Below are 27387 nucleotides of genomic sequence, written 5' to 3' on the forward strand. Positions count from 1 at the left end.
CATGGATGTATATGAATACATATCTATGCATATGTTTGTATGCTTAATTACAATTATCTTTGAGTATGTATGAATGCAGATATTAATGTTCCCTCTTTGGAAATGAAGAAATTTAAAGATAAGTGATTTTTCTCAGGAAGAAGTAGAACCAGGCCTCTTCTGTTATCAAATCCTGAGTTCATATTACTGCGCCACAGTATTTCCTCACAATGGGGTACCAGATTATAATATAAATGTATGGATGTTGTGATTCTAGAACCATGTTGCTTTGCTGTGAGAAGTTCATTTCATACACATGCTTTCTTTTTTTTTTTTTTCTTCCTTTTTTTTGAGGGATTTTTTGAAGTCATTTTAAAATCATTTTATTTTGATTTTTCTCTTCTTTTTTGGAGGCATATACCTTTATTAAAAAAATATTTTAAAATTCCATTCTGAGTTTACAAGCCATATTTCTTTTAACAGAAAAGAAACAAATCACATATCCCTGCAGGGAATTTTACTTTTAATAGTCTGTTATTCCATGCAAATGTGGTCTCTTCAACAGGGTATTTCCTTGTCATCTTCAGTAGAGGTCATTCAATGACCTAATTTAAGAAGCATCCAAAAAAGATTTTGTTGTTAGCTAGCAATATATTATTTTAATAAATAAGTAATTAAGCACTTTCTATAAGCTAGTTATTGAGCTAAGCTCTATGGAGACAAAGAAGGCAAAAAAATGGCTCTTCCCCTCAAAGGCCTCACGTTCTAATTGGAAAGACAACTTTCATACAGCTATGGATATACAAAACATGTATTGAGTAAATGAAAGGTCATCTTGGAGGATATGGAGGCCCTAGCAGAAAAGCTCTGTCACTAATTGTATGTATCACCGGCTGGTTGGTTGTTTTTATACCACTGCTTCTTGTGAGTCAGAAAATTATTATTTTTTAAAGGAGATAGTCTCCTAACAGATTTACCCTATTAATTTGCACAGTGAACAAGTGTTATCGAAGAAATGCTCCATGTTGAACACCACTCCCTGTGGATAAGAGAATACAACAGGTCGCACATTTAGTCGTGTCATGGGAAGCTGTCATTGTGACATCACTTGATGTTCTAAGCCTTTTTCTTCTCTTTCTTCAAAGGAGTAGCAGGCTTGACCCTCTATCTGCCACCCAATTTCTTTTTGTAATATCACTAAACCAAGTGGTAATGGACATCTGAGCCAATAGAGTGACACCTTGATAACCTGGAATGAACATTTGCAACACTCCATTTTTGAGGAGACCCAACTTTTAAGCAAATCTGGTAATATTGAAGATTAATCCAAGAAAACAACTTTTAGTGTGAGCCCTGGGATCGGCATGGAAGCAAACAAAACGCTTACTCCTTTGATTTCTCCTTCTAACTCTACCATTTCACTAGAACCTAGAACTATCTTCATCTCTCCTTCTATGCCTTCTATGCCCTCGCACACATCTATACCTACCCTCATGACTCCCACCCAGCTTTCCCCTGCCTCTTCTTCTGTAACCTTCCCCAAATATAAACCTGTTAGTAAAATCCCTCCATGTGCCTCTAGATCGGCACCTACATTCCCAACTGCACAGACACCAGTAACGATCCCTAAACATCCACACCATGGCAACATAACTTCTAAAATTCCTTTTCATTGTAACTTGACACCTATCTCAGAATATCCTCCTGCCACTAAATCTGCTCCTATAACCACAACATTTCCTGTTATACCAACCCGTAAATTTCCCTCTAGCTGTAGCTTAGCCTCTACTTTGTCATGGGCATCTAGCTTAAAAGCAGCCAGTCATCTCTCTCCATCCCCTTCATTTGTAATTCCACCCACACCTGAAACAATTGCCTCCAAATCTTCTACACCTAGATCTCTATCGCCATCTGATTGTGCAGATGTTCAGAAGGATCCATCTGAACCTTCTCCCAAATCTGATCCTGACCAGACATCTATACCTACTGGTGCTGGAGAAGTTATCCCTGGGATTCCCTTTAATTATACCTGTGCTGCTACCTCAACACCTTCAGTCTTGCTTACTTCCAAAGCTACATCGACCAATGCAGTATCTCTTGGGAATCCTCCTAATTGCATCAGTAGCTCTCCCCCAACATGTCCACTTAGCTCCAAATTGATTCCAGCTATCTCCAGATCTATCTCTTGTGTCTTATTACGTGGACATCCCTCTAGTTGTGTCTGTATGTCTACCTCCACCTCTACGCTTAATGTCAAATCTCCTCCCACATCCAGAGCTACATCTATCTCTGCCTTATTCTCCGGGATTCCCTCTAACTGTATCTGTAACTCTATCTCCACATCAACCTCCAAAACTCCTCCTGTATCTAAAGCTACATCTATCTGTGAGCTATGCCCTGGGGTTCCCTGTAACTGCATGTGTAACACTGTCTCGCTGTCTCAATTTAGCTCCAAATCTCCTCCTACATCCAAAGCCACATCTACTTATAACTCACCCAAAGATTATTCTTCTAACTGCATCTCATCTTGTACATTTAGCCCCAAATCTCTTTTTGCATCTACAGCTACATCTGTCTGTGAGGTACTCCCTGGGATTCCCTCTAATTGTATCTGTAATTCTACCCCTTCTACATTTAGCCCCAAATTTCCTCCTACATCCAAAGCAACATCTACCTGTGACTTATTCAAGGATAATCCTTCTAACTGTATCTGTAACTCTACCTCACCATCTATACTTAGCCCCAAATCTATTCTTGCATCCGCAGCTACATCTATCTGTGACCTCCTCCTTGGGCTTCCTTCTAACTGTATTCGTCCCTCTACCTCCACAGTTACATTTATCCCCAAATCTCCTCCTGTATCCAAAGCAACACATACCTGTGACTTACCCAAGGATTCTAATTGTATATGTAACTCTACCTTAATAGCTCCACTTAGCCCCAAATCTCCTCCTACATCCAAAGCTACATCTACCCGTGAATTATCCTTTGGAAATCCCTGCAGTTTTATCAACAACTCTATCTCAACATCTCCACAGAACCCCAGATCTACTCCTATCCCAATACCCTCTAAATCCACACCTAAATATCACTGTATACTTTTCCCTCAGGAAGCTCATTTTACCCCTGCTGTTACCTCAACATCTCCATTGTTCCCAAGTTCTAGTCCACCTATCGTCACATCCCCCTGTACTTCTCCACGTTCTTATCGCTCTGATGTTTTAGCTTCAAAATATGCTCCTGCCTCAGCATCTTCTACATTTTCTTCTAAAAATACTCCTGCATCTATATCTATGTCTATACCTGATTGTAAATCTGTAGGTACTTCAATATCTATACCCCTGCAGAAATTTACTCCTCGTTCTCCATCTCCCTCTAAACATACACTTAGGTCCACAGCTGAGCCTGTGACTTCATGTGTTTCTGCAACTACCTCTACAGCTACACCTATTTACACATCTACAATTCCAGCTGTAGTCACTTCTAACTTAGAATCTTCCTCTAAATCTAGACCATCTATCATTTTCCCACTCTTTCCATATAACTTTACACCATCCCCTCCTACTACCCATAAATCTGACACTTCTTCTCTCAGCCCTGAAGCCCCATTGACACCTGAATTTCCACGCAAATTCATGCCTCTCTCAACATCTGTATGAGCAACAACTATATCTATGTCTACTTATACTTTTCACCTCCATGGTATATGCTAAAGCACCAGGATCTTGCCAACTCAAAAATGCTGACAGGAGCTGGGTATAAAGAAAACAAAGCAAAGCAGACCTAGCTCACACAGTTGGACTTTAACAAGAATCAGTGAAATACACGGAAATGACTCTCCTGAAATATGTTGGATTTTGTTGGGGAATTTCAGCTTCCTGTTAGTTGTTCCCTGGACTATGGTTTTAAGCTTCAGTCTTGTTTTGTGGGAGTTTAGTTTGGCTCTTCAACACTTTTCCTGATCTGAAAACCATCAGTTCCTCTCTAGAGTTGTCTCTGTCATTTGCTTTCACTGTGAGATACTTCAAAATTTGGATGCCCTTCCTAGTGGAGAGCTGGAATGTCAGTCCCTATTGGAACTATCTACCACAAGAATCTGTTGTTGGTCCCTGCATACTCTGCACCTGGACTGCACTTAACTGTGAGTGAACATCCCCAAGAATGATCAAGCCCTTATATACTACATCTCCTCTCCTCTTCTAAATCAATGATTCTTATTCTAGAGAACATGAACATGCACATGTATATACAGTTATATATATTTGTATATATAATTACAATATGCATAGCCATAAATACACATGGATATATGTGCATATATGTATATTTTTGGACACATGTATGCATATATCTATAGTGACTGCTTTTCAATATAATTGATTTCCTTTGTAATACTATAAATTTTTATAAAGTAAAACATTAATTTTAAAGAATTAATAGAGTTCACGAGGCTGTCAAAAAAGATATATGATTATAAAAGTTTAAAAACTTCTGTTCTAAATTAATAGCACTCCCATCACTACTATTACTCTTTCTCCTCTTCATACTGCTACTACCACCATCACCATCACTATTACTAAGATTATTGCCACCACTATTACTCTGGCTGCTGCTTCTATTGCTACTATCCCATAAATGTTTTAAATATATATATATATATATATATATATATATATATATTTATCGGGTGTCTATAAAGCTTGATATTTGACATTGATTTAAAATCAATGAAGAGTAAATAATGACTTTACTTTTACAGATTTTCACAGCTAGGAATCATGGATGACTTCTAAGGTCTTCAAGGTTCCTCTGGATATAGCACTGTAGGGACCATTCAGACCAACAAGTTTAATTTTCTTAAATAGAAACCAAGGCCCAGAGAAGTTAATTGACTTAGGTCATAGTGGTTGTAAATGCAAAGCCTCTAATTCATAATCTCTGACTCCATGTTCAGTTACTATCTTATTACAGATAATTAGTCAGATCAAGAATTATTTTTCCCTGTTGATGCATGGGGAATTTGATACTTGAAAGATGAAATGTCTTGCATAAAGTCACAAGTCATGAATGAATGAATAAAAAAATCAACCCAAGATTTCCAACTCCAGATACTTATTGAATTAGTTTCATGTATTTGTGAATCCAGGTCCCTTAGTCCCTTGCCACCTTGTTTGTCTTTAGATTCATTTCTATACTTAGTTCTCTATCTGTCTCTGTACCCACATCCATGGCTTATGTCCATAGTACATATACTAGTGGATCATAATAGGTCACATCTGCATAGTATCTAATGAAGTAATTCTCCAACAGCTCTTTTGTGAAGTAGAGAGTATAAATACTATTTTTTCCCATGATACAAATGAATTAACTGAAGTTCAGAGCAATTAAGTACTTTCCTCAGTCATATTATTAGTAAATGGAAGATATAAGGTTAAAATAAATTTCTTTCAACTCCATAATTAAGCCCTCTTTTCAATAAAACATACTACCTCACTAAATTCATATCTTGATATCTGTATCAGTACTTCACTTTAATTCAATTCTACATGTGTGTAGTATTAGTAGTCATAATATTACCATGTTTTTCCTATAATGTTTCAAAGTTTGCAAGATATTCTTCTTCAAACAACTCTAAGTACTTCATTCCTATTGATTGATTGAAACAGTTAGTGAAATTATTATTATCCCCATTTTATAATTTAGAGATTAATTTTTAGTGTTAAATTTTTGGTTAACAGGGTCATTAACAATTTGAAATCAGAAAGAAATGAAAATATACCCCAAGCACAAAAGGCAACTATATACAGACATAGACATAAACATAGACATATAAAAGCATATATATATATATATATAAAATACTTACAGATACCACATACATAAACACACATACACACATATTTATATATATATATTTTATAATACCCATCGAATATATTATTACATGTTATATCAATTCATGTTATATTTATTATACATATATTTAACATAAAATATTTTTTTCAATCTAAAAACAATGAATGAAAGAAGGTAATGTGAAATGCAATAAAGCTAGAAAGATACTTCATATTGTATAATGTCTTATAATCTAAGTGCCTAGAAGAAAGAGGGGACTTAATAAAGACTTTTTAAAGGACAACATGGTGAGATTAAACTTTAAAGGTTATTTTTGAAGCTCTATGATGACTAGTTTGGAGAAAGAAGAGATTAGGAAATCACATAAGGCTTTTAGAATTGTCCATTAAGTAGTGATGAATGCTTGTACTCTAGTGGTACTTGAATAATAGTGAAAAATAAAATGACTAGAAATTTTGGTATAAAAATTGACAGGATTTGGCAATTGAATAATGTTAGAATTGAAAGGAGTGGAAAGGTCAAAGGTTATTTTGGATTTTTGATCCTGATTGATTGGAAAGATGGAGGTACTTATGAGGAAATTGGAAAGAGTGGGCTGTGTGTGTGTTTGTCTCTCTCTCTCTCTCTCTGCGTGTGTGTGTGTGTGTGTGTGTGTATAAGGTAATGATTTCATATTCAAGCATATTGAGTTGAAAGTGAAACAAGACAACCAGATGCATATGTGTAACAGGAATATGTAGATTCAAATCTGAGGCAATAAGAAATAAAAAACAGGATTTATAAGTTTAAGAGACTCTACAAAGAAGTGATGACTATGGACATGAAAGTAATCACTAATGCAGAAACGATTGGGACTGAAAGTGGGGAGTGGAATACAGGATCTTGGGGGACTATTACAGTTAGACATTAGGAGACTGAAAATAATTAAGTACAAGAAATTCAGAAGAAGCTGTTATCCAGATAAAAAACTGGAAGAGTGCAATAACATTGGAACTCTGGAAGGAAGGAGCGTCCCAAAGGAAAAGTTGGTTAATTGCATTTAACACAGTAGATCATAAATTGTTAACTAGATTGTCTCTGTGAGCTAACAAAAAAAGATAAAGACAGGAAAGGAAATTCTATTTGCTCTTTGGTGTCCTTACAGGGTCATTGCCTATATTATAAGAAGGTTAAAGAAAATGGAGGAAGTAAAGGTGAAACTGTCCTGCTCCCAACATACTCATCCTAACAAAAACTGCATATTTGTATCAGATTAAATAATGATTTAGCAATCTAATGAGAAAATAGAATGACTTCTTTTACATCAGAACTGCACAAAGTGTCAGCCAGAAGCCCCAAGAAGTGAAGACCCAATAAATGTAGTGCTAGTGAAGACAAACAAATCCAAACTTTCATGGTGACCAGTGAAAGCCAAATTATACTTGTAGCCTATAAAGCTCTATGTCTGTGGAAAAAAGAGCAAAGGGGTGGGGACCTTGAATGGGTGAGGATACGGTAATGGCTGAGATAAGGTATTCAGGGAGAATCAGCCCCCTGGTGGGAAGGGTTGCCCAGCCATTTTCAGGGCTGTTCATTCTTTGGTGTCAAGTTGGCACTCAACTCTTACCTATGATTCCAAGAAACTGTAGCATGTGAATTGACCAGATCCCAGTAAAACTGTGTTGGCAGATGGGCTAAACCAGGTTGAAGGTAACCAACAAGTCTTAAAAGGTGAGTTAAGGAGATATCTCCCCTAATGGAAAGGGTGCCTGAGAATAAGGTCATCCATTGCATCTTGGGCCATAGCCAATCATCTTGATTTTGGTCTTGCCACTGGACTTTGATGACTGGGAAACAAGGACCCTGAAGATTTTGTGCAAATCTGCCTCATTTAAGTCTAATTCATAAGGAAGTCAAGATATCACCTTGTAAAATCCCTAATTTTCTGAATCAAAGACAAATAGACCAACATGGTCCAAATTCCTGAAAATTCTGAGGTCTTCTTATATTCTGTTCTGAGATGTTCCAGAAATCCCTGAAACTTCAGCACTTTCAATACCAAACATGGATTGAAGTACAACCCCACTTTGGAGATTAGCACAGAAATCCAAAGGATGTAGAAGGAGACCAAGAAAGGCTATCTGCCCCACCCAACAACTCCTCCAGAAAGAGAGCCTCTTTCTGGAATAAAACCTCACTTAAGAAATTTAAGGTGGAGAGATATGTAGACCAAATAAAATGTCAATCATTTTTTAAAAGATATAAACACAAAGGGGGAAAAAAAAAAAACCAGTAATATCCCAGAGTGAGGGATTCCACATAATTGCAAGTAGAAACTTGAAGGGGGAAGAATTTTCCACAAGAGATGAAAAAACAAATAGATTTCTAAAGCAGAGGTTCTTAAACTTATTAGTATTGTACACATCTTTGTAGTCAGATGAAATTTATGAATACCTTTTCAGAATAAATTTATATAAATGTGTGTAATAAATTACCAAAGATTTAAGGGAAACCAAAATATTAAAATAAAAATTATTTTTTTATTTGATATTATTTTCCTCTGATTACATTTGAAAACAGTTTTTAACCTTTGTTTTTTTCTTCCAAATTGTTTCCCTCCCTGCCTCTATTCTTTTGTCTCACTGAGAAAGTGAGTAATTTGATATAGGTTGTACTTGAAATTAAATTATAAGAATATATGTATATATAACATCTACAATACATATTTGCATTTAAAAAAAGAATAACTCCTAGATTAAGTATCCTTACTCTAATGAAAAGATTGGAAGAAGAATCAATTCATTAAAAAAGAGGCAAACTTCACTCAAGCAATAAACTTCCTAAAAATTATAAAAAAGGAAATAAAATCAATGATTTCATGACATAGCAGGAAACATTAGATAAACTCAAAGAAACAAATATTTTTAGTATTTTATTTTTCCCAGTTACAATTTTTTACATTTGGTTTTAAAACTCTAAGTTCAAGATTCTGTTCCTCCCTCCCTCCTCTCTCTTCCCCCATATTGAGAAAGTACATGTGAAGTTATACACAGCATTTCTATAAAAATCATGTTGCAAAAGAAAACAGAGTTCCCCCCTCAAAAAACCCTTCAAGAAAATAAAGTATATAAAAAAGTATCCTTCAACCAGTTCTTTCTCTGAATATGGATAACATACCTATCATATCACCATCAGTCCTTCATTTTAAGTCCTTTAGAAGAGTCTGGGATGATGGTATTGTCGACAATAGAAAAGTTATTCACAGCTGATTTCCAGAAATATAATAATCATAAATAAAAACTATCTAGATCTATTAGAAATAGAAGGAAAAACTAAGAGACAGATATATACATACATATATATATATATAGTTATAGACATGTTTTCCATACATATATATGTATATTTTAAAATATATCATTGTTTCTTCATTTTTATTAGCAAAAATTCTTTATCTTAGCTTTTAAAATATTTAGTATATCTATAGCTACACATCTTCAAAAATCAAAGTTCTTAGAATGACATAGGCAATATTGAAAGCTCTTCTGTCAAAGCAAAAAAAAAAAAAAGAGGGCTTTGTTTGTTTTAGAATGGGAAAAATGTATTAATGTTTATCAGTGGTAAAGAAGCGTCCAGTAGAAAACGAGATACTGAAGATATATAAAAGAGTGGGAATGACTGCTTTGTCTATATAGAATGTTTTGTGTTGGTAAGAAGAATGGTCACTTGCCATGTGAAATGGGTGAAGGAGGAAATAGTGCAAGAAGGTATTTTGATGATATTAAATGAGGAAGAAGAGAGAAGAGAATATTGTTGAAATAAATCCAATTTGTATGGAAAGAATGAGTTATTTAAAGAGACAAATATATTGGAAGAAGAACTATCACCAGATTAAAAAAAAATAAACCTTGTAGTGAGGATGAAAGAAAGGTTAAAAAAAAAAAAAAGATGAACATTGAAACATGTTTGTGGACCTCTAAGAATGATATTAGAACTACTAAAGTTCAAAATGAGTTGTGCTTGTCATAAACACTTAATTCTTACAAAAAGATTTCTTTTTAATTGGGAGGAAAAGAATAATTAGGGAAAAGAAGAACAGTTTGTCCAACGAGATGGTTTGATGATACTCAGTGATGGAGAAAAAGGTGATTTTCTTTTGTTTTACTCCTGCTTTGATAGCCAAGTACAATAATCTTTAGACTAAAAGGGAGAAAACAGAAATAACTAAAAAAAAGTTAATATTCAAAATCAATTGGAATATGAAAAGACATCACTGAGCAGCTGTTAATGAGCCAAAGTTACCACACCCAGATGAACTATATCCTTGTTTATTGAAAGAACTGGCAGATTTGAATGCTGAGCTATTGTTAGTGATCTTTAAAAGCCTGGGAATAACTAGATGAGAGCAATCTTCCTCTTCCCCCCTAAATCTATTCTTTTCATTTTATTCTTATAGTAAAGATGGAGAGACATTGGTGAGAAAAGTCTCTGGGTATGTGGATCTATAGCTGTTTAAATAGTTCAAATCAAATCATACTCATTAATGATGAGATATTAAATTGTTCCTGCATCTCTAAAAGGTTCCTCAGTGATCTATTCTTGGCTTCATTCTGTTTAGTGCTTTTTATTAATACTTAGAACAAGAGAGATGGTATGTTTACCAAATTCCATTGATAACAAGAGTGAGAGGAACAGAAATATTCTGGATGATAGTCAGGATGGACCAGATCTAATAAGACAAACAATAATTTCATAGGATTGGTGAGAATCTGGATGGCTGGAATTCTGCAGTGAGGCAAGAAATACATAGCCACACTAATGAAAAACACAGAACCATGAAAACAGGTAAGTATTTTTATGACCCAGTGCTTCCATTTAAAATGAGAGTGATATTCACATAACCTACCTATCAAGATTTTGGAAGAAAAGCATTTAAAAACTGCACATGGACTAATTACCCCAAGTCTGAATTAGCACAGGATGATTGAATCAGTATTTGACACTTGTCCAGCTGTCTTAACCTAGTAAAGATCACTTGGTGACAGATTGAAATAGCTAAATATATCATCCATTAATCTTCTGGACATTATTGTTTGGGGTATGTATAGCAGTAAATATAATAGATTCAAGCAAAAATGTCCAAAATATAAAGATACACAAATGTTGCATATTCCTACTCTGAATATTTTTTTTCAGGGCTGTAATGTTATTTAAAGCTTAAAAAAGCAAGTATGGTTTACATAAATTCCTTATTAGTATCAGCAATGAAACATAATCACCGGCATTTAATTTGCATCCATGAATTCAGCTTAATCAATTGAAGAAAACGACAATCCCCTATTCAGATTTACTGCTAATATTACAAGGCCAGATTAAAGCCAAATAATAAATATTCCAAGTGGCGGCAATTGTTGACATCCCATTACATTTTGATAAACATGCTACAAATTATAATGCATCCATGTATTAAATAACCAACTCACAGCCCAAAAGAGATGCTAATGTCCCTATTTTTCTTGAAACTAATAGAAAGCCAAGTTATAGCTTTACATCGATTCTGAGACAAAAAAAAAAAATGGACTTTGGGGTGTTAAGAAAAAGAATATTTTGTATCTTTTAACTTGTTTTGGTTTCCTGAGGTGATACACAGAAAAAAGGAATATGAGGACTAAAGTAAATAACCTGAATGTTCCTGACAACAGTGGTCATCAGAGTTCTGTAGGAGAAGAATTCAGATTGGATCTCATCAATGATATACCATTACTTCACATTGGAACCTTGGGATTGAAGGCAAGGTAAAGTGATCTAGACTGGGGCCAGATAAATAGGAAAATCTACAGTAGAGGAAAAAATGGAAAATGATATTCTAGAGCTGAGACAGTTAATATCAGTGTCAAGACCCAAGCTAATCCAGAGTGAGGCAGTCAGAAAGAACTCTATATGCAAAGGGTGACATGGAAAACCAGGGTGGGAGTCAGCAGTCCAGTAGCTGAGAATCAATGAAATTCATAAGTCAGGGTATCATGGAGATTATAGAAAGAAAACAAGTATCCATGAAACAATAAGTGGTTTGGAGTGGATTTTTTTTTTTTTAATGGAAAGGGAAATGATACCAGGAACAATTTATTATTCTACCCCATTTTTGCTGTTCAATTTTTGAAAATTAAGTCTAACTCTTCATGATCCTATTTGGGTTCTCCCTGGCAAAGAAAGTAAGTGATTTTCTACTTCCTTTTCCAGCCCATTTTACAGATTTGAACTAAAATATCCCCAATTCCAGGCCCAGTACTCTATCCACTGTACCACCTACCTGCCTGCCTTACCCCATTACATATCTACTATATATGCGTCCTCAATTCTTTTTAACTCTTGCTTAATTGTTCTCTTGCTTAATTCTTCTTCAATTCTCTTTATAATCATATAAATTACCTCCCTTTCTAAAGATATTTTTTCAAGAACCATTCCCTTATATCGCCTATGAAAAACAATGTTTCTTTCCTTAGGCCTCAGAACAAACTTTGTTTTTTATAACTATTATGGACATATATTGAATTATTTTGTATCATAAGTGTTCACAATAAACTTCTCCTAAGATTCTTCATTATAGAATAGAATTGGTTTTCAAAGTCTATGGCAATAATTTGCAAACACTCTCAATAACTTGTAATATGAGTGGTTTTAAAATACAATCAGTAAATAAGTAAATCAATAAACATTTATCAAGAGTCTGTTATGTACCAGTCACTCTGCTAAATACTAAAGATATAAAAATAGCAAAAGACATCTCCTTATCTTAAGGAATTCACAGTCTAAGGAGATAGACAACATAAAACAAGTATATAACGGATCATGTGCAATCATATGGAGTAATCAGTAAGGAGAAGAGGGCTCAGAAAAGTTTTTCGTAGAAGATGGAATTTTAACTGATACTTTAAGAAGGTCAGGGGAAACCAGGAGACAAAGATGAAAATAGACAATGTTCCAGGCACATATAGCAGCTATTAAAAAATAAAAAAAAATACAAACACAATCCAGAAATTGAGCAGCAAGTTCAGTGTCACTGGATCACAAACTTATGTAGGAGTGGGGATGAGATAGAGTAAGGTGTAAGAAAAAAAAAAAACGATAATTAGTTGTGAACCAAAGAAAGTTTTGAATTAGAGAATTTTTTTGATAATACAGATGAAAGGGAGAGTCACTAGAGTTTATTGAATTATGGGATTGGCAGAAGTGGGATATGGTCAAATCTATGCTTTAGTAGGATTAATTGATGTGTGCCTGACATACCTCCAAATGGTCCTTATTTTTAAAATTTATCCTGGTTTTTTAAAAACCCAAACATGGGACTTAAATTTCTACCCATTCATATTCATCTTATTAGATTTTACCAATATTGAAAACTTTTGGATTTTGATTGTCACTCAGTATTTTAATCATAATTATGACTTTACAAAAGTCACAAATAAAAATACAGAACACCTAAAATCCACAGGGATATTCTCTAATAAAGCCCATTAAGGATCTCTCTCCAAATTGGCATTTATGCTGTTGTCCACTCTTTATGCTGTCATTTAACTTCTGTATCTGCCATTTAATCAGATCTAACTTCTCACCTAGCTATACTATGACATATGCTACATTTTCATTCTTATGGATGAAGATAAGCTGAAAAATTTTCCCAAATTTTTTGATGAAACTTAAGTATAGTACATCTATAGGATTTCTTTGATTTGTCTCTCTAATACCCATTGTCAATTAAAATAAAGTTCTTGAAGTTATTCTGGTCTGTCTGCCTTTGTTTTGTTTCTTCATTTCATTCATTCTTTCTTTCTCTTCTTGTTCTTGTTCTTCCTCTTCCTCCTCTTCTTCTCCTCCTCCTCCTCTTCTTCTCTTCCTTCTTTTTTTCTCCTCCTCTTCCTCCTTCTCTCTCTCTCTCTTTCTCTCTATTTCTGTCTTTCTCTCTCTCTCTATATATAAAGAAGACATATCTCATATCTTACTCAGTGGTGACTGCTTCCCAGTTTAATTGGTTTCAAAGCATTGTCTCAACAATAAATTCTAGGCTGCCTTCTAGGAAATGAAAATCAATAGCTTACATTTTTTACACTGTACCCTGTTTTCTCTTTTTGAAAAAAAGGACATTTCTCCTTCTCCAGTCCTTTAGTACTTCCTTTGTTCTCCAGTTTTCAAAGATGGTTAATAGTAACTCAGCAATAATACATGCATTTTAAAAAAGGAAAGAAATGAGGATAGAAAGAAAGAAAGAGAAAATAAAGGAGGAATGGAGAATTGAATGAAATGAATGAAATTTTCTTCAAGTACTCTAAAAGAAATCTTAAAAATCAAATAGAACCAGTCTCACCATGTTCTCATTTATTTTAGTGTTCTAATCATAAACATATGTTATAGTTGTTATATCTTATTTTCTATATATTTATTTCATGTTGTCCCCCATTAGCTTGTAAACTTCTTGAGGGCAGGAGCTATCTTTTGCCCCTTTTTTTGTATACTTATTGATCAGTACAGTATCTGGAACATAGTAGCCACTTGATAAATGTTGGTTCATATGTTAAAGAATTAGGATAAAAAAAAATAGTAGAGTAATACTGCCTTTTCTCTGTAGACTATCATTGGGGTCCCATTCACTCTTAGCAGTAGTCCCATCTGTTATTTGACCTTTCTCTTTCACTCAACTTTGCTAAAAAATAAAATAGACTAATTAACAAATAAATAAAACATACTTTCTCTTGCCTGCAAAATTAATAGCTATTCACAGCTTATTCTGAGCTTTAATGTTACTGATACCTTGCTTATAGGAACTTGCTTGCCATTCATAGTCATCCTTTGCTAAATACTTTTATTTCCATATGCTGTTTAGTGGGATGAAGATTAGACCTATGTTTTATTAGGTGGGAAGAGTTCCTGTTGGGGAATTTCCTCTCTTCAAGAAGATTGTCTACTCACTTTCCTCAATTGTAAAAGAGGATAAAAATAGGAGCTAACTTTCAGGGTTTTTGTGAAGCTTCAAATGAGATATTTGTAAAATATGTTGCTCAGTGTTTAGCAAATATTAGGTACTTAATAACTGACTTATAACTTACTTAAATAAAATTTTAAAACATATGTTTCTTCATGAACATTTAATCTTTTTTCCCTCCCCCATATGCATTGTTTCCATTCTTATCTTCCAAATTCCATTCTTTTTCTAAAGAACCATAGGGCTCAATGTAAATTTCTGTATTGTTTTCAAAAAATCAACATCATGTGAGTAGAAAGGGGTAGATATGTCTAAGAAAAAAACAAAACAAAACAATGACACTGTTGTTGTATAGTAGATTGCAAGAAGACCTGAGTTCAAATTTGGTTTGAGACACTTAACTAACTGTATGACTGTATTAAGTAACCCAAGTCATTTAACCTTGGATTCCTTCAAAAATAAAAATAAAGCAATGATTTGTCATAGTGGGTGGCACATTGGAGTCCTGGAGAGCCTGGAGTCAAGAACTGAGCTCAAATTTGGACTCAGATACTTCCTAACTATGTGACCTTGAGAAAGTCACTTAACCCTGTCTATTTCAGTTTCCTCAATTATAAAAAGAGGATAAAAATAGGAGCTAACTTGGGTTTTTGTGAGTATCAAATGAGATATTTGTAAAACATTGTAGAGTGCTTAGCAATATTAGGTTACTTAATAAATGCTGATTCGCTTTCCTTCCCCCTTGTAATCATCTAAGAGACATACAACATACAGTTTATTAGTATAATCTTAGATAAAAACTAGAATGTGAAAGAGGAGAAAGGGACCTGGGTTCAAAACCTGGCTCTGATATTTATTTTCATCTGTTCGACCTTAGGCAAGTCACAGCACTCTTACAATTATCAAGTTATTGTTGTTGTTGTTAATGTTTTAAACCATAACATTGTTATGATGATAATTATACTCAATCTCATTGTGAGGAAAGTTTCTTAATTTTTTTTCAAAGTATGATATAATTAGGAGTTAGCATATAATAGAATGAAAAAATGATGTCTTTTGTTGGATTTCTATCTACTTCCACTTTTCATTTATGTAACTGATGATTTTTTAAAATTCCAGTTGAAAAATCCAAAATAAGGGGTGAAGCTCATTATAGTGTTATGCCACAGTTCTCACTTTCTCTAATTATTCTGACCTGACTCAGTTTCTCAGCTTCTCAATCCTGCAAAAGCTCCCCTCCCTCTTTATCAGAATATTTGATAAGGATAAAAGATCTTATATTTTAGAATATCAGAATGTCTCTTCCCATCCCAAGCTATCAAAATGTCAGATACCATCTTATCAACATGCCTCTCCCCATCTCCAGAGTTCCTCCCTCCATGCCTTCCCTCAGCCTGTCAGAACCAGATTGTCAGAGTCCCGTTCCTGCTCTTATCACCTTGACTCTACCCCCACCTCAGTCTACCCCTTCAGTCTGAGCCATGTGTATATATGTCATTGAGAACTCTCATTGTTTGCTGTATTCTTGGAGCAATAGACTCATTTAGCCCTAGGACCAAACCATGGATCTATTTGGTCCCAGTAAATCTTTCCATTTAATAAATTATTAAATACTCTCTAATCTCTATCCTGCCTCAGTTTCTCCAGCATTACAATAGGTCCTACTTTTATATCCTGAACCTCTCTGTTGACAGATAAAAAGAGGTCAAATCTTAAAATGAGAAACTAGTAGAGCTGTCGTATTTCATCTAGAGAAAGAAGTAAATCCCTAACACCTTGTGTGCTGTTTTATCAAATTCCCATCTAAACTGTTTTTCACCTTCTGAATACTCCCAGGCTACTTAAATCATTTTGTGTTCATCTAAGGCCAATGAACATGCTGTAGTTGTTCACCCTATTGGTTTCATTCTATTTGGAGAAGTTTGGAGATGCATAATCTTGTTTTTTGTAATTTTCTTTGATTAGTTAGACAGAAGAATTGGGAATAGTCTTGATTGTTTGGATACTTTTGACTGATCTTTGGCATTGCAGAAGTCATTCAGTTGTGACTGTTCTCATCTTCTTCCTCCTGCCTGTTAAAGCTTATATATACTTCAGGGCCTAACTAATCCCCCGTCCTTTAAGAATCAATGAAAAAACAAAACAAAACAAATGTGCCAAGTGATGTGTTAAGGCTGTGGGAATACAATGGAAAAAGAAGGAGAAGACTGCTTTGCAAGTTTCAGAGATTTATATAAATGCCAGTGATAAAAAAAAATTCTAGATTAATTTGATTGTTGTCTTCAGTGAAAAAGATGGAATATTTGAGTGGAAGACATGAAAAAAGTATATAACTAATAGCTAGTAGCCAGCAAAATAGCCTTGGCTAATAGCTGTATGAGATGACCTGAACTTGAAGCATACTTCAGGGTATGGGTTCAACTAGAATCTAGACATAATGAGTTAAACAATTAGTTGCTATGCAGTTTCATATCAAGGTGGCCACAAAGGTTGGAGTTCTAAGAATCAGTCCAGGGACTGGGAATATGGATTTCTAATTTTAATGTGGGAGGATGCTGGGACAGATGGGGAAAAACAGGATGGTAGTATAATTGCAAAATGGACTATGTTGGAAAGGGTATGTGCAGCAGAATATTTGTGTTGACCATTTTATCTCTCTTCTTCATACCTTTCTTGAGCCTATCCAACAGCTGTAATACAATGGAAATAAGATTATATATCAGATTTGAACACTTGATTTTGACTTTGGATTTTGCCACTTATAAGATGTTTAACACTGAGGAAATTACTTCACTTTTTGAGCTTCAGTTTCCTGCTTTGTATAAGGTTATTGGCAAATCTTGCTCTACCTTCTTAGTAGGATGTTTTAATACTTAAATGAGATATTTTTTTGTAAAAACGGTCAATGAAAACAACCAGCATTTTTAAAGTTCTAATACTTAAAAGGTATAGGTATTTACTTTTACCAATGCAAATAGACTCAGCCTTTCTAGACTTTAAATGACCATCCACATACATTGCTGTGATCTCTTTAACTTGCCCTACCTTAAGTCTTACCTTCTGTTGATAAGCTCTCCATACTTAGTTATGTTGGTAATTGGGTGAAAGCTGCAAAGCCTGATGAAAAAGCCTATATTTAAAACTTCAGAATTCTAAAGCATTATAAAACTGGAATCCATTGTCATCACCATGTATTTTATCACAAGAGTATGTTTGGCTCAGTTTTTCTGAGAAGGTAGAGCCTTAGAGTGATAGTACAGGGCTAGTAGACTTAGAATGTTGATGTAAAGTGTTAGTGTATCATTTGCCTGAAGTAAATGCCTCAAGAATTACAGTGGCATGAGGAAAATCCAAAAAGGAAACTAGTTTCCTTAACCTGGCTACAGCTCCATGTATGTGAACATTTGAGGGAAATAGGAGCTTCTGGGATTATCACAGTGTTCAAGATATCTGTTGATTGGTATGGTGACCCTTGGTGACAGCAACCACCATAAAACCATGAGACCTATGTCTAAACATCAAAGAGAATATCTCATCACCATTTGCTGTTTCTGATATATACCCATTTGACTGGATTATTTTATATGGTTGGTCTAGACCAGGGTGGAATGTGTGATCTGAGCGCTTTCAAAATAATTTGCTAAGGTAACCATTGATTATGATGAGCTGAAAGTGAGGTACAACTTTCTCACCATTTAAGTTCTATAAACTGATCATTTTATATGACTCATGAATAATGTTATAAATATTCAAATGGCCCTTTGAAGGAAAAAGGTTCCCCACACTGGGTCTAGCCTAAGGTCTGGGGATACCAAGGAAATGTGATTATTTTATTGACTTCTTATCTTACAGTTGCCTGATATCTTGCCCTGACTTGACCCTATTTGTGAATCTATATGATCCAATGAGATGGGACATACCACTGGCTGTGGATAGGGTTTTCCTGTCTTTGCTTTTGGAAGAATGGAGTTTCCTTGAAAAACCTTGCTTATATCTCTATGCTGTTGTTACAGGTAAACTAGTCTACCATATTGTTCAGTTAAGTGTAGCACAAGTCATACATGACAAAGTCTACATATGAAACAAACAATGGACTCAGAATAAGGACACCTGAATTTGAGGTTCAGCTCCAAAACTTACAAGCCATATTTTTCTCAGGAAAGCCATTGAAACATTTATTTCACTTTCTCACCTGTAGAGAGGGCATAAAACTAGTTGTACTCCCTCAATCACAGGGTTTTAATGAGGATTGGACAAGTCTCTTTTCTTTAGTAAGCCTTGGTTACCTCATCTATAAAATGAGGGAACTGAATTAGAGGGCCGATCCCCAGAATCCCTCCTAGACCAAAACCTTAAGATTTTGTGGTCCCAAGAAGCATATCAAATTAATGTTGTGTGCTGGAAGCATATAAATTTGCTTTCTCCTTCTCTCATTCTAATAACATGGCATGAACAACATCAATAAATCATGATGATTTTCTTCATCAATTGTTCAGTCACATCTGATTATTCATGACCCCATTATTGTTATTATTATTATTATTATTATTGATATGCCATTTCCTTTAACATTTTACAGAGGAGGAAACTGAGGCAAATAGTAAAGTGATTTCCCTAGGGTCACACAGCTAGTAAATGTCCAAGGCTGGATTTGAACTCAGGAAAATGAGCCTTCCTGACTTCAGGTCTGATGCTTTTCAAATGATGATAGCCAACTGCCTTTTATATAAAATTGTTTCACAGATTTTTCCTTATTTAGTTCCCGCAACTACCATATGCATTAGGTACTATTATCTTCATTTTGTGGAGGAGGTTAGTGGGTCTGAGAGAGATTAAGTGACTTGTTCAGGCTTAGTTAGTTAGCAGGAATCTGAGGAAATATTTGAATCCAGGTTTCTTTAATTCAATTGCAATTCTCTATCTCACTGTATTGCCTAGCTGTCACATACTTTGTTGCTGACTTTTCAGAACTTCTTTGGGGTTTTCTTGGCAAAGATACTATAGTACTTTGCCATTTCCTTTTACAAGTTTCCTTTTTACAAATGAGGAAACTGAGGAAAACAGAGTTAAATGACTTCCTTAGAGTCTGAGTCTTCATTTGAACACAAGTCTCCCAGACTTTAGGGTTGGTGCTCTATCCATTGTCCTTTCCTGTTGTATACTTAAATACACACATCATACATATATGCACATGTATGTGTACAAGTATAAGTTGAAAATTTTGTATGGCCCATGAATGATGTTATAAATAGCCAAATGTGACCCTTTGCAGGATAAAGGTTCCCCATCTCTGGTCTAACCTAAGGTAAGTGGATCTTAGACTGCTTGGGAGATTTCATTATTTTATTGACTTCTCTTACAGTTGCTTGATATCCTGATATCCTTTACCCTATTTGTGAACCAACATGAGCCAATGATGTGGGATATACCATTGGCTATTTTCAGTTTTCAGTAAGTATAAATGCGTATGAACACACATTTGTACTGATATGTGTTTGCATGTATATGTACGTGTGCATATATATGTGTGTATATGTCTGCCTATATCTAGGTATAGATTAGACAAAGATGGAGATGTGTATATGTGTGTGTATATATATATATATGTATGTATGTATATGTATGTAAAAATAAAAAAAAAAAATATATATATATATATAAATTTGCATTATGATGACATGTATCTCACTTGACTATCCATTATTATGGTTCTGATACTAACATTTAAATATGATTTGTATTGTTATTCTTATTATTGCTGAATGTCTGAGATAAGGGTACTGAGAGGCCAGATTTTACAGACTGTGGATAAAATGACAGGAAAGTAATTCTGTTACGCTGTACATTATGCCTCCTTAAAATTTTATTGAGGATAAGGGCTACTTCTTTTTTTAGAGGTTAGAGTATCCAGCATATAGCTAGGCTTGGACCAAGTGCTTTACTGAGATTACTTGATTTGAAAAGCAGGCAGTAGGATAGAAAATTACCCATGTATATGTACTATCAATAAAAAGTTATAATTATTAAAAAAAAAAAGAAAACAAGTTCTTACCACATGTCAGGGATTGTAGTAGATGCTGGGGATCTAAAGACAGAAAAATGAAATTTCATATATATAAAAGTACATAATAGGGATTATGAAAATAAGTAATGGTAAAGAGGTGTCTGCTGACAGTTTTGGGGTAATGGTAAGAAAACATTTTTTGTTCTAGTTGATACTTAGAGAGGGTCTGATATTTCTCAGTAAAGCCATTGGACCTCAAATTCAGGTGTTCTTATTCTGAGTCTATTGTTTCATATGCAGACTTTGTCATATATGACTTGTGCTACTTAGTCCACTTAACTGAACAATAGAGATAGGTTTTCAGAAGGTGGAGGTAAGTGGGAAAAGAACATTTCAATATTGACAGCTTATTGTGCCAGCATCCCTTTCTTTTTTATTTTTTAAAATTTTTATTAATTAATTAATTTATTTTTATAGCTTTTTATTGACAGAACATATGCATGGATAATTTTCAACATTGACCCTTGCAAACACTTCTATCCAACTTTTCCCTTCCTTCTCTCCATCCCTTCCTCTAGATGGCAGTCAGTCTCAAACATCTTAAACATGTTAAAGTATATCTTAAATACATGTATACATATTCATACAGTTCTCTTGAGCCAGCATCCTTTTCATACAAGATTGATGATTGATTACCCTGTGTTTTTAAGAAAAATGTATTTATTTTTAATATTCTTTGAATCATGATGGTAGAGAAAAAATTAGAGCAAAAGGGAAAAACCATGGGAGAGAAAAAAAAAAAAATCAGAAAAAAGAAGCTAACATAACACGTGTTGATTTACATTCAGTTTCCATAGTTCTTGTTCTGGATACACATGGTATTTTTCTGTCCAAAACTTATTGGGATCGCTTTATATCACTGAATCACTGAGAAGAACCAAGCCTTTCATAGTTGATCATAGCACATTCTTGTTGTTATTGTGTAAAATGCATTCCTGATTCTGCTTGTTTCTCTAAGCATCACTTCATGTAAATCTTTCCAGGCCTTTCTAGAATCAGCTTGTTCATCATTTTTTATAGAACAATGATATTTCATTATCTTCATGTACCACAATTTGTTCAGTCCTTCCTTCCTCAATCGATGGACATCTACTCATTTTCCAAATCTTTGCTACCACAAAAAGAGCTGTTACAGTTTTATACATGCGGGTCCTTTCCCTCCTTTGTGATTTTCTTGGGATGCAGACCCAGTAATGGCTCTGTTGGGTCAAAGAGTATGCACAGTTTTATAGCCCTTTGGGTATAGTTCCAGATTGCTCCACCAACAGAACATTAGTGCCCCAGTTTTCCCACAACCTTCCAATATTTATCATTCTCTTTTCGTATCATCTTAGTCAATCTGAGAGATGTAAAATGGTATCTCAGAGCTGTTTTAATTTGCATTTCTTTAATCAACAGTGATTTAGAGCATTTTTTTCATATAACTATAGCTGGCTTTAATTTTGTCATCTGAAAATTATCTGTTCATATCCTTTGTTTATCAATTGGAGAATGACTTATATTCTTATAAATTTTACACAGTTCTTTATATATTTTAGAAATGAGATCTTTATCAGAAACATTGACTTTAAATATTTTTCCCAGCTTTATACTTCCTTTTTATTTTTGTTTCTGTTGGTTTTGTTTGTGCAAAAAGTTTTGGGTTTAATATAATCAAAGTTGTCCATTTTGTCTTTCATAATGTTCTCTAAATTCTTTGGACATAAATTCCTTCTTTGGTCATAAATTCCTCCCTTTTCCAAAGATCTGAAAGGTAAATTATCCCTTTTTCTCCTAATTTGTTTTTGGTATTATCCTTTATGTTCAGATCATGTACTCATTTTGACTTTATTTTGGCATGGGATAGGAAATGTAGGCCTATGCTGAGTTTCTGACATAATATTTTCCAGTTTTCCCAGCAATTTTTTTTCAAATCCTGAGGTGTTATTCCAGAAGCTGGATTTTGGAGGTTTATCAAATACTTGATTACTATCAACCTTGATTATTGTGTCATGTGTATCTAACCTATTCAGCTGATCCACCATTCTATTTCTATTTGGTCCACTAGGACCAAATAGTTTTGATGACTGCTTATTCATAATATAGTTTTTTGTTTGGTACTGCTAAGCCACATCCTTGATATTTTTTTTTTCATTAAGTCCCTTGATACTTATGATCTTTTGTTCTTCCAGATAAAATTTGTTATTGTTTTTTTCTAATTCTATAAAATAATTCTTTGGCAGTTTCATTGGGATCACATCGAACAAGCAGGCCAATTTAGGCAGAATTGTCTTTTTTATTATATTAGTTCGACTTATCCATGAGGAATTGGCATTTTTCTGATTGCTTAAATTGCTTAAATCTGTATTTGTGTGAGAAGTATTTTGTAATTGTGTTCATATAGTTCCTGGTTTTGTCTTGGCACCTAAATATTTTATTTTGTCTACAAGTATTCTATCTCTTGCTAATGGGCTTTGTCAATAATATGTAGAAATACTGATGATTTCTGTAGGTTTATTTTATATCTTCCAATTTTGCTACAGCTGTGAATTTCTTTGGGTGTGTTTTTGAATGATTTTCTAGGATTCTCTAAATATGTGATCAGGTCATCTGCAAAGAGTGATAGTGTTATTTCTTCATTGCCTATTCTAATTTGTTTTATTTCTTTTTTTCTTTTCTTATTGCTAGAGCCAACATTTCTAGTACAAAGTTGAATAACAGTAGTGATAATGGGCATCCTTGTTTCACCCCTGCTCTTATTGAGAAGGCATCCAGCTTCTCTACATTACAAATAATGCTTACTGTTTGTTTTAGATAGATATTTGTTATTCTAAGGAAAGCTTCCTTTATCCCTATGCTCTCTAGTCTTTATAATAGGAATGGGTGTGATTAGCCTGTTTTGATTAACTATTTAACTAACTTAATTAACTACTTAACTAATTTAAATTAACTTAAATCATGAATCAGTATTATTTGACTCTTAGAGGTCATCTAATCCAATATCCTCATTTTTTTTTCCTGAGACAATTGGAGTTAAGTGACTTACTTGCCCAGGGTCACATAGTCAGGAAGTGTTAAGAATCTGAGGCAGAATTTGAACTCCTCCTGACTTCAGGGCTGATGCTCTATCTACTATACAAACTAGCTTTCCCCAATATCTTTATTTTAAGGAAGAGAAACCTTTGGGCTAGCTAGCTCAAGTGGTTAACCCAAGTCATTGTGCTATTGTATTTGTCAAAAATTAAAAACAAATTAATTATAATTAAAATTGTAAATTAAGTTAAATATAAATTAGATTAAATAAAAGAATACAAATAATAAACAATGTTTTCTGACTCCTAGAACATTATAATGTTGTTTAGGCAAACTTTCTTTCTCTAACAAATCTCTACTAGTGGTTGTTTTGGCCTCTAGGACTATGAAAATACAGTATATTATGAGATTAATGGGACTTGTTCTTCATCTCTGTCAATTAGTTCCCATGTATTTCTCTCCAGTCTCTGACTTGACCGTGAGCAACAAAATAGCAAGGTACAAGGCTTATGCTTCTCCATCTCCCCCAAGGCCTAGCACAAGTGTGTGTGACCCCTTTTGGGCTCCACAAGAACAAGTTTGCACACAGCAATTTCTCCATTTTTGGTGCCTTTTCTTCAGTTGTGAGTATTCTCTTTTTACTTGTACTTTCATCGGGGGGAAGGGGAGGGTAGGGGCCTAGGCTTGTAGAGTAACCTGATGGAAAACTTTTGAAGGAACTAGATGAATTCTCTTGGAGTTGAAAATCACAAGGAAATAGCTGAGGTCCAATGGGACTCAAAGACGCTGTGAGCTGGCAAAGTGTATGTGTATGTGTACAATGAATTATTTGTAGCAAGCAAAGGTAAGGTTTGATTGGATAAGGAGGTACTATAAAGCTGGTTAACCAGATTAGCAAAAACAATGTCAGAAGGATCGAAGATATGAAGTGAATGTCCTGGGTTATTTAATCCAGTGGTATCAAACATTTGACCTGTAATACTCCCAATACCTTGAGCCAGATTAAACTCTAATTGAAATATAATTAACAAAAAGTAAAAATACAATAAAATATAGATAATATTCAATTTTAGAATCAAGTTAATATTGACCACTAATATCAGAAAAGATAAACTTGCCAAAGATTTGTGACACAATCTACTTCAAACTCCTCACTTTAGAGAAGAGGAAACTTGGGATTCAAAGAGGGTGAGCTATTTGCCTAAAGTCATAAATAGTGATGACGATAATGTTAAAGTCTCATTTCTACTTAAAATATACAAGGTGCTTTTTCTTTATTTCTGTTTAAGTTTATACACTCCTGTAGCACAGTCTAGACTTTCCTGGGACAAATGATAATTTAGCCTTTCTTGAGTATCTCAAGTTGGATGCTCACTCCCTCCTAGAGCAACAAAAACCACTTTTGAATGGCTGTAATTGCCAGGAAATTTTTCCTGAGAAGGAGCCTCTATCTTTCCTCTAAATGCTATTCCTTAACCTGTCCCAAAGCAGATATAGTCCCCAAGTAATCATTAAGATCCAGGGAGAAAGCAGAATGAGTAGTCTAAAAAAATATCCAAGCATAAAAAGATCAAGGGTTTGATGACAGAGGGTTTGAATGTGCTCCTTTTATAATGTGTCATGCTTATTAAGCTGAACATACCTATGGGGTTTTAGGTGGAGATGTACACTATTTAATCACCACCACCCATCCCCTATTCTTCCACATGAATGGCAACTGTGAACAGACAACTCTTGCTCAGCTTCATTGCCTCCTGACCAGGAAACAGCTGTGTCTTGATGACAGCAAACAGATAACAAAGCAAAAGAAAAAAGGAATGAAAATCTCTGCAGTGATGGTGGCTGGGAGGACAAAAGGAAAGATAGGAGACAAGTAGAAGGAGAATATTAAGGCATGGTCTGCTCTTTCCTTGTGATAAATCCTGGGATTCCCCCTCTCCCTTTATCTTCCCCCTCCACCCTCACCTTTACATCTTCCCTTCCCTGAGTCATAATCCTCAAAGTGTAGGAGAATATCAAGTATCAGAAAGGATAAACTTGCCAAGGATTTGTGACACAATCTACTTCAAACTCCTCACTTTAGAGAAGAGGAAACTTGGGATGCAGAGAGGGTGAGCTATTTGCCTAAAGTCATAAATAGTGATGACGATAATGTTAAAGTTTCATTTCTACTTAAAATATACAAGATGCTTTTTCACAACAATCTAAGTCCCCTTCCAGTTCTAACTATACAATTCCAGCATTTTAAGAGTTAACTTGAACAGGTGTTCTTAATCATTATTTTACAGATAAAGAAATTGAGTTTAATTTTCTTGCCTATGTTCACACAACTAGTAAACAGCAGCTGTAAGCATCAGTAAGAACTGATGTTTTCTGACATTAATAACAGTTCTTTCTTTGCAATCCTCTCTAGCTGGTTTCCTACCATCTTTGTGACTGACTTTTCCTGGTACCTTCGTTCCCAAGGAAGATCGATTTCCTGCTTCTAAATTTTTATCACCTCTAGATTGAATCCCTTGTACTCACTGCTAGATCTCCCTGATGCTGACCATTTGCCTGTTTGGATTGCGGATTGACAGCTTGCTTCTTGGACCCCCACCAAATTACCTCATCCCCGATGCATGGAATCCTTGGATAACAGACCCATTTTGGACTTTTGGCAAATGATACACATCATTCCCATCTTTTCCTCCCCGGACTTTGGGATTTGATTTGGACTTTTGGCAAATGACGCCTTTCTTTCTTCTATAATTCCCCTGCACCCCCATTCAATACCACCACCCCCATTTCCACCCTTAAACTTACCCTCTGAGGACTCTCTCCAGTCCAAGACCTTCTTTCCTCTTTATGTCACTGAATGAATACCTGTTTCTCATGTAGTCAGACTCTGGTTCCCAGATTCTGCCACCTAGGCTTCAATCAACCTTACAGATCTACTTGGACTACTGGTCACCACCCCATGTGTTCTGTTGTTGCTTATGCCAAGGTTTTGATTTTTGTTATATGATCTATGAGGCAAAATGTCAATCTCATTTTCTGGCATTACACCATTACAGCCTAATTCAAGGCTTAAATGCTTTTTTGCCTCCAAGGCCTCAGTGACTCCCCATTAAAAATTAAAATATCCCAGGGAGGATTTGCACCTAATAATAATAGTTTGAATTTCTATTATAGTTTATAGATTTTCAAAATGCTTCATCTAAGTGAGGAAAAGTATGTTTCTTTTTTTTTTTTTTTCTTTTGTACTTAAAAAAGTGTATTATTTATTTTGAACATCTTTTTTAAAATTTGAGTTCCAGGGCAACTAGATGACTTAGTGGATAGATCATTGGCTTTGGAGTCAAGAGTTCAAATCCAGTCTCATATGCTTAACAATTAGTAGCTATGTGACCCTGGGCATGTCATTTAACCCCAATTGCCTTATCCCCCCAAAAACTGAATTCCAAATTTTTTCCCTCCCAACCCACCCACATCAATTCAGAAGGCACACAAAATATCACTTATACAAGTGAAATCATGC

The 27387-nt window shown here is 34.6% G+C and overlaps 1 protein-coding gene across 2 annotated transcripts; it reads left to right on the forward strand.

Moving 5' to 3' along the window:
• The first annotated feature begins 1119 nt into the window (after positions 1-1119).
• Positions 1120-27033, forward strand: LOC105749388 (uncharacterized protein PB18E9.04c-like). 2 transcript variants are annotated; one of them, XM_031947237.1, is made up of 5 exons: positions 1120-4120; positions 18644-18804; positions 20154-20242; positions 24311-24490; positions 26281-27033. In XM_031947237.1, exon 1 carries the CDS (start codon positions 1344-1346, stop codon positions 3636-3638), a length of 2295 nt encoding a protein of 764 aa, XP_031803097.1. In that variant the 5' UTR covers positions 1120-1343; the 3' UTR covers positions 3639-4120; positions 18644-18804; positions 20154-20242; positions 24311-24490; positions 26281-27033. The 2 variants fall into 2 exon arrangements, with proteins under 2 accessions (XP_031803097.1, XP_031803096.1); XM_031947236.1 differs by lacking the exons at positions 18644-18804; positions 20154-20242; positions 24311-24490; positions 26281-27033 and adding an exon at positions 10571-10659.
• Positions 27034-27387: the final 354 nt, after the last annotated feature.

This window comes from Sarcophilus harrisii, chromosome 1, assembly GCF_902635505.1.
Source record: "Sarcophilus harrisii chromosome 1, mSarHar1.11, whole genome shotgun sequence".
Classification (NCBI taxonomy): Eukaryota; Metazoa; Chordata; class Mammalia; order Dasyuromorphia; family Dasyuridae; genus Sarcophilus; species Sarcophilus harrisii.

What these genes read in the sequence shown, in the direction of transcription:
- LOC105749388 (XM_031947237.1), top strand. Translation starts at nt 1,344, where the DNA reads ATGGAAGCAAACAAAACGCTTACTCCTTTGATTTCTCCTTCTAACTCT.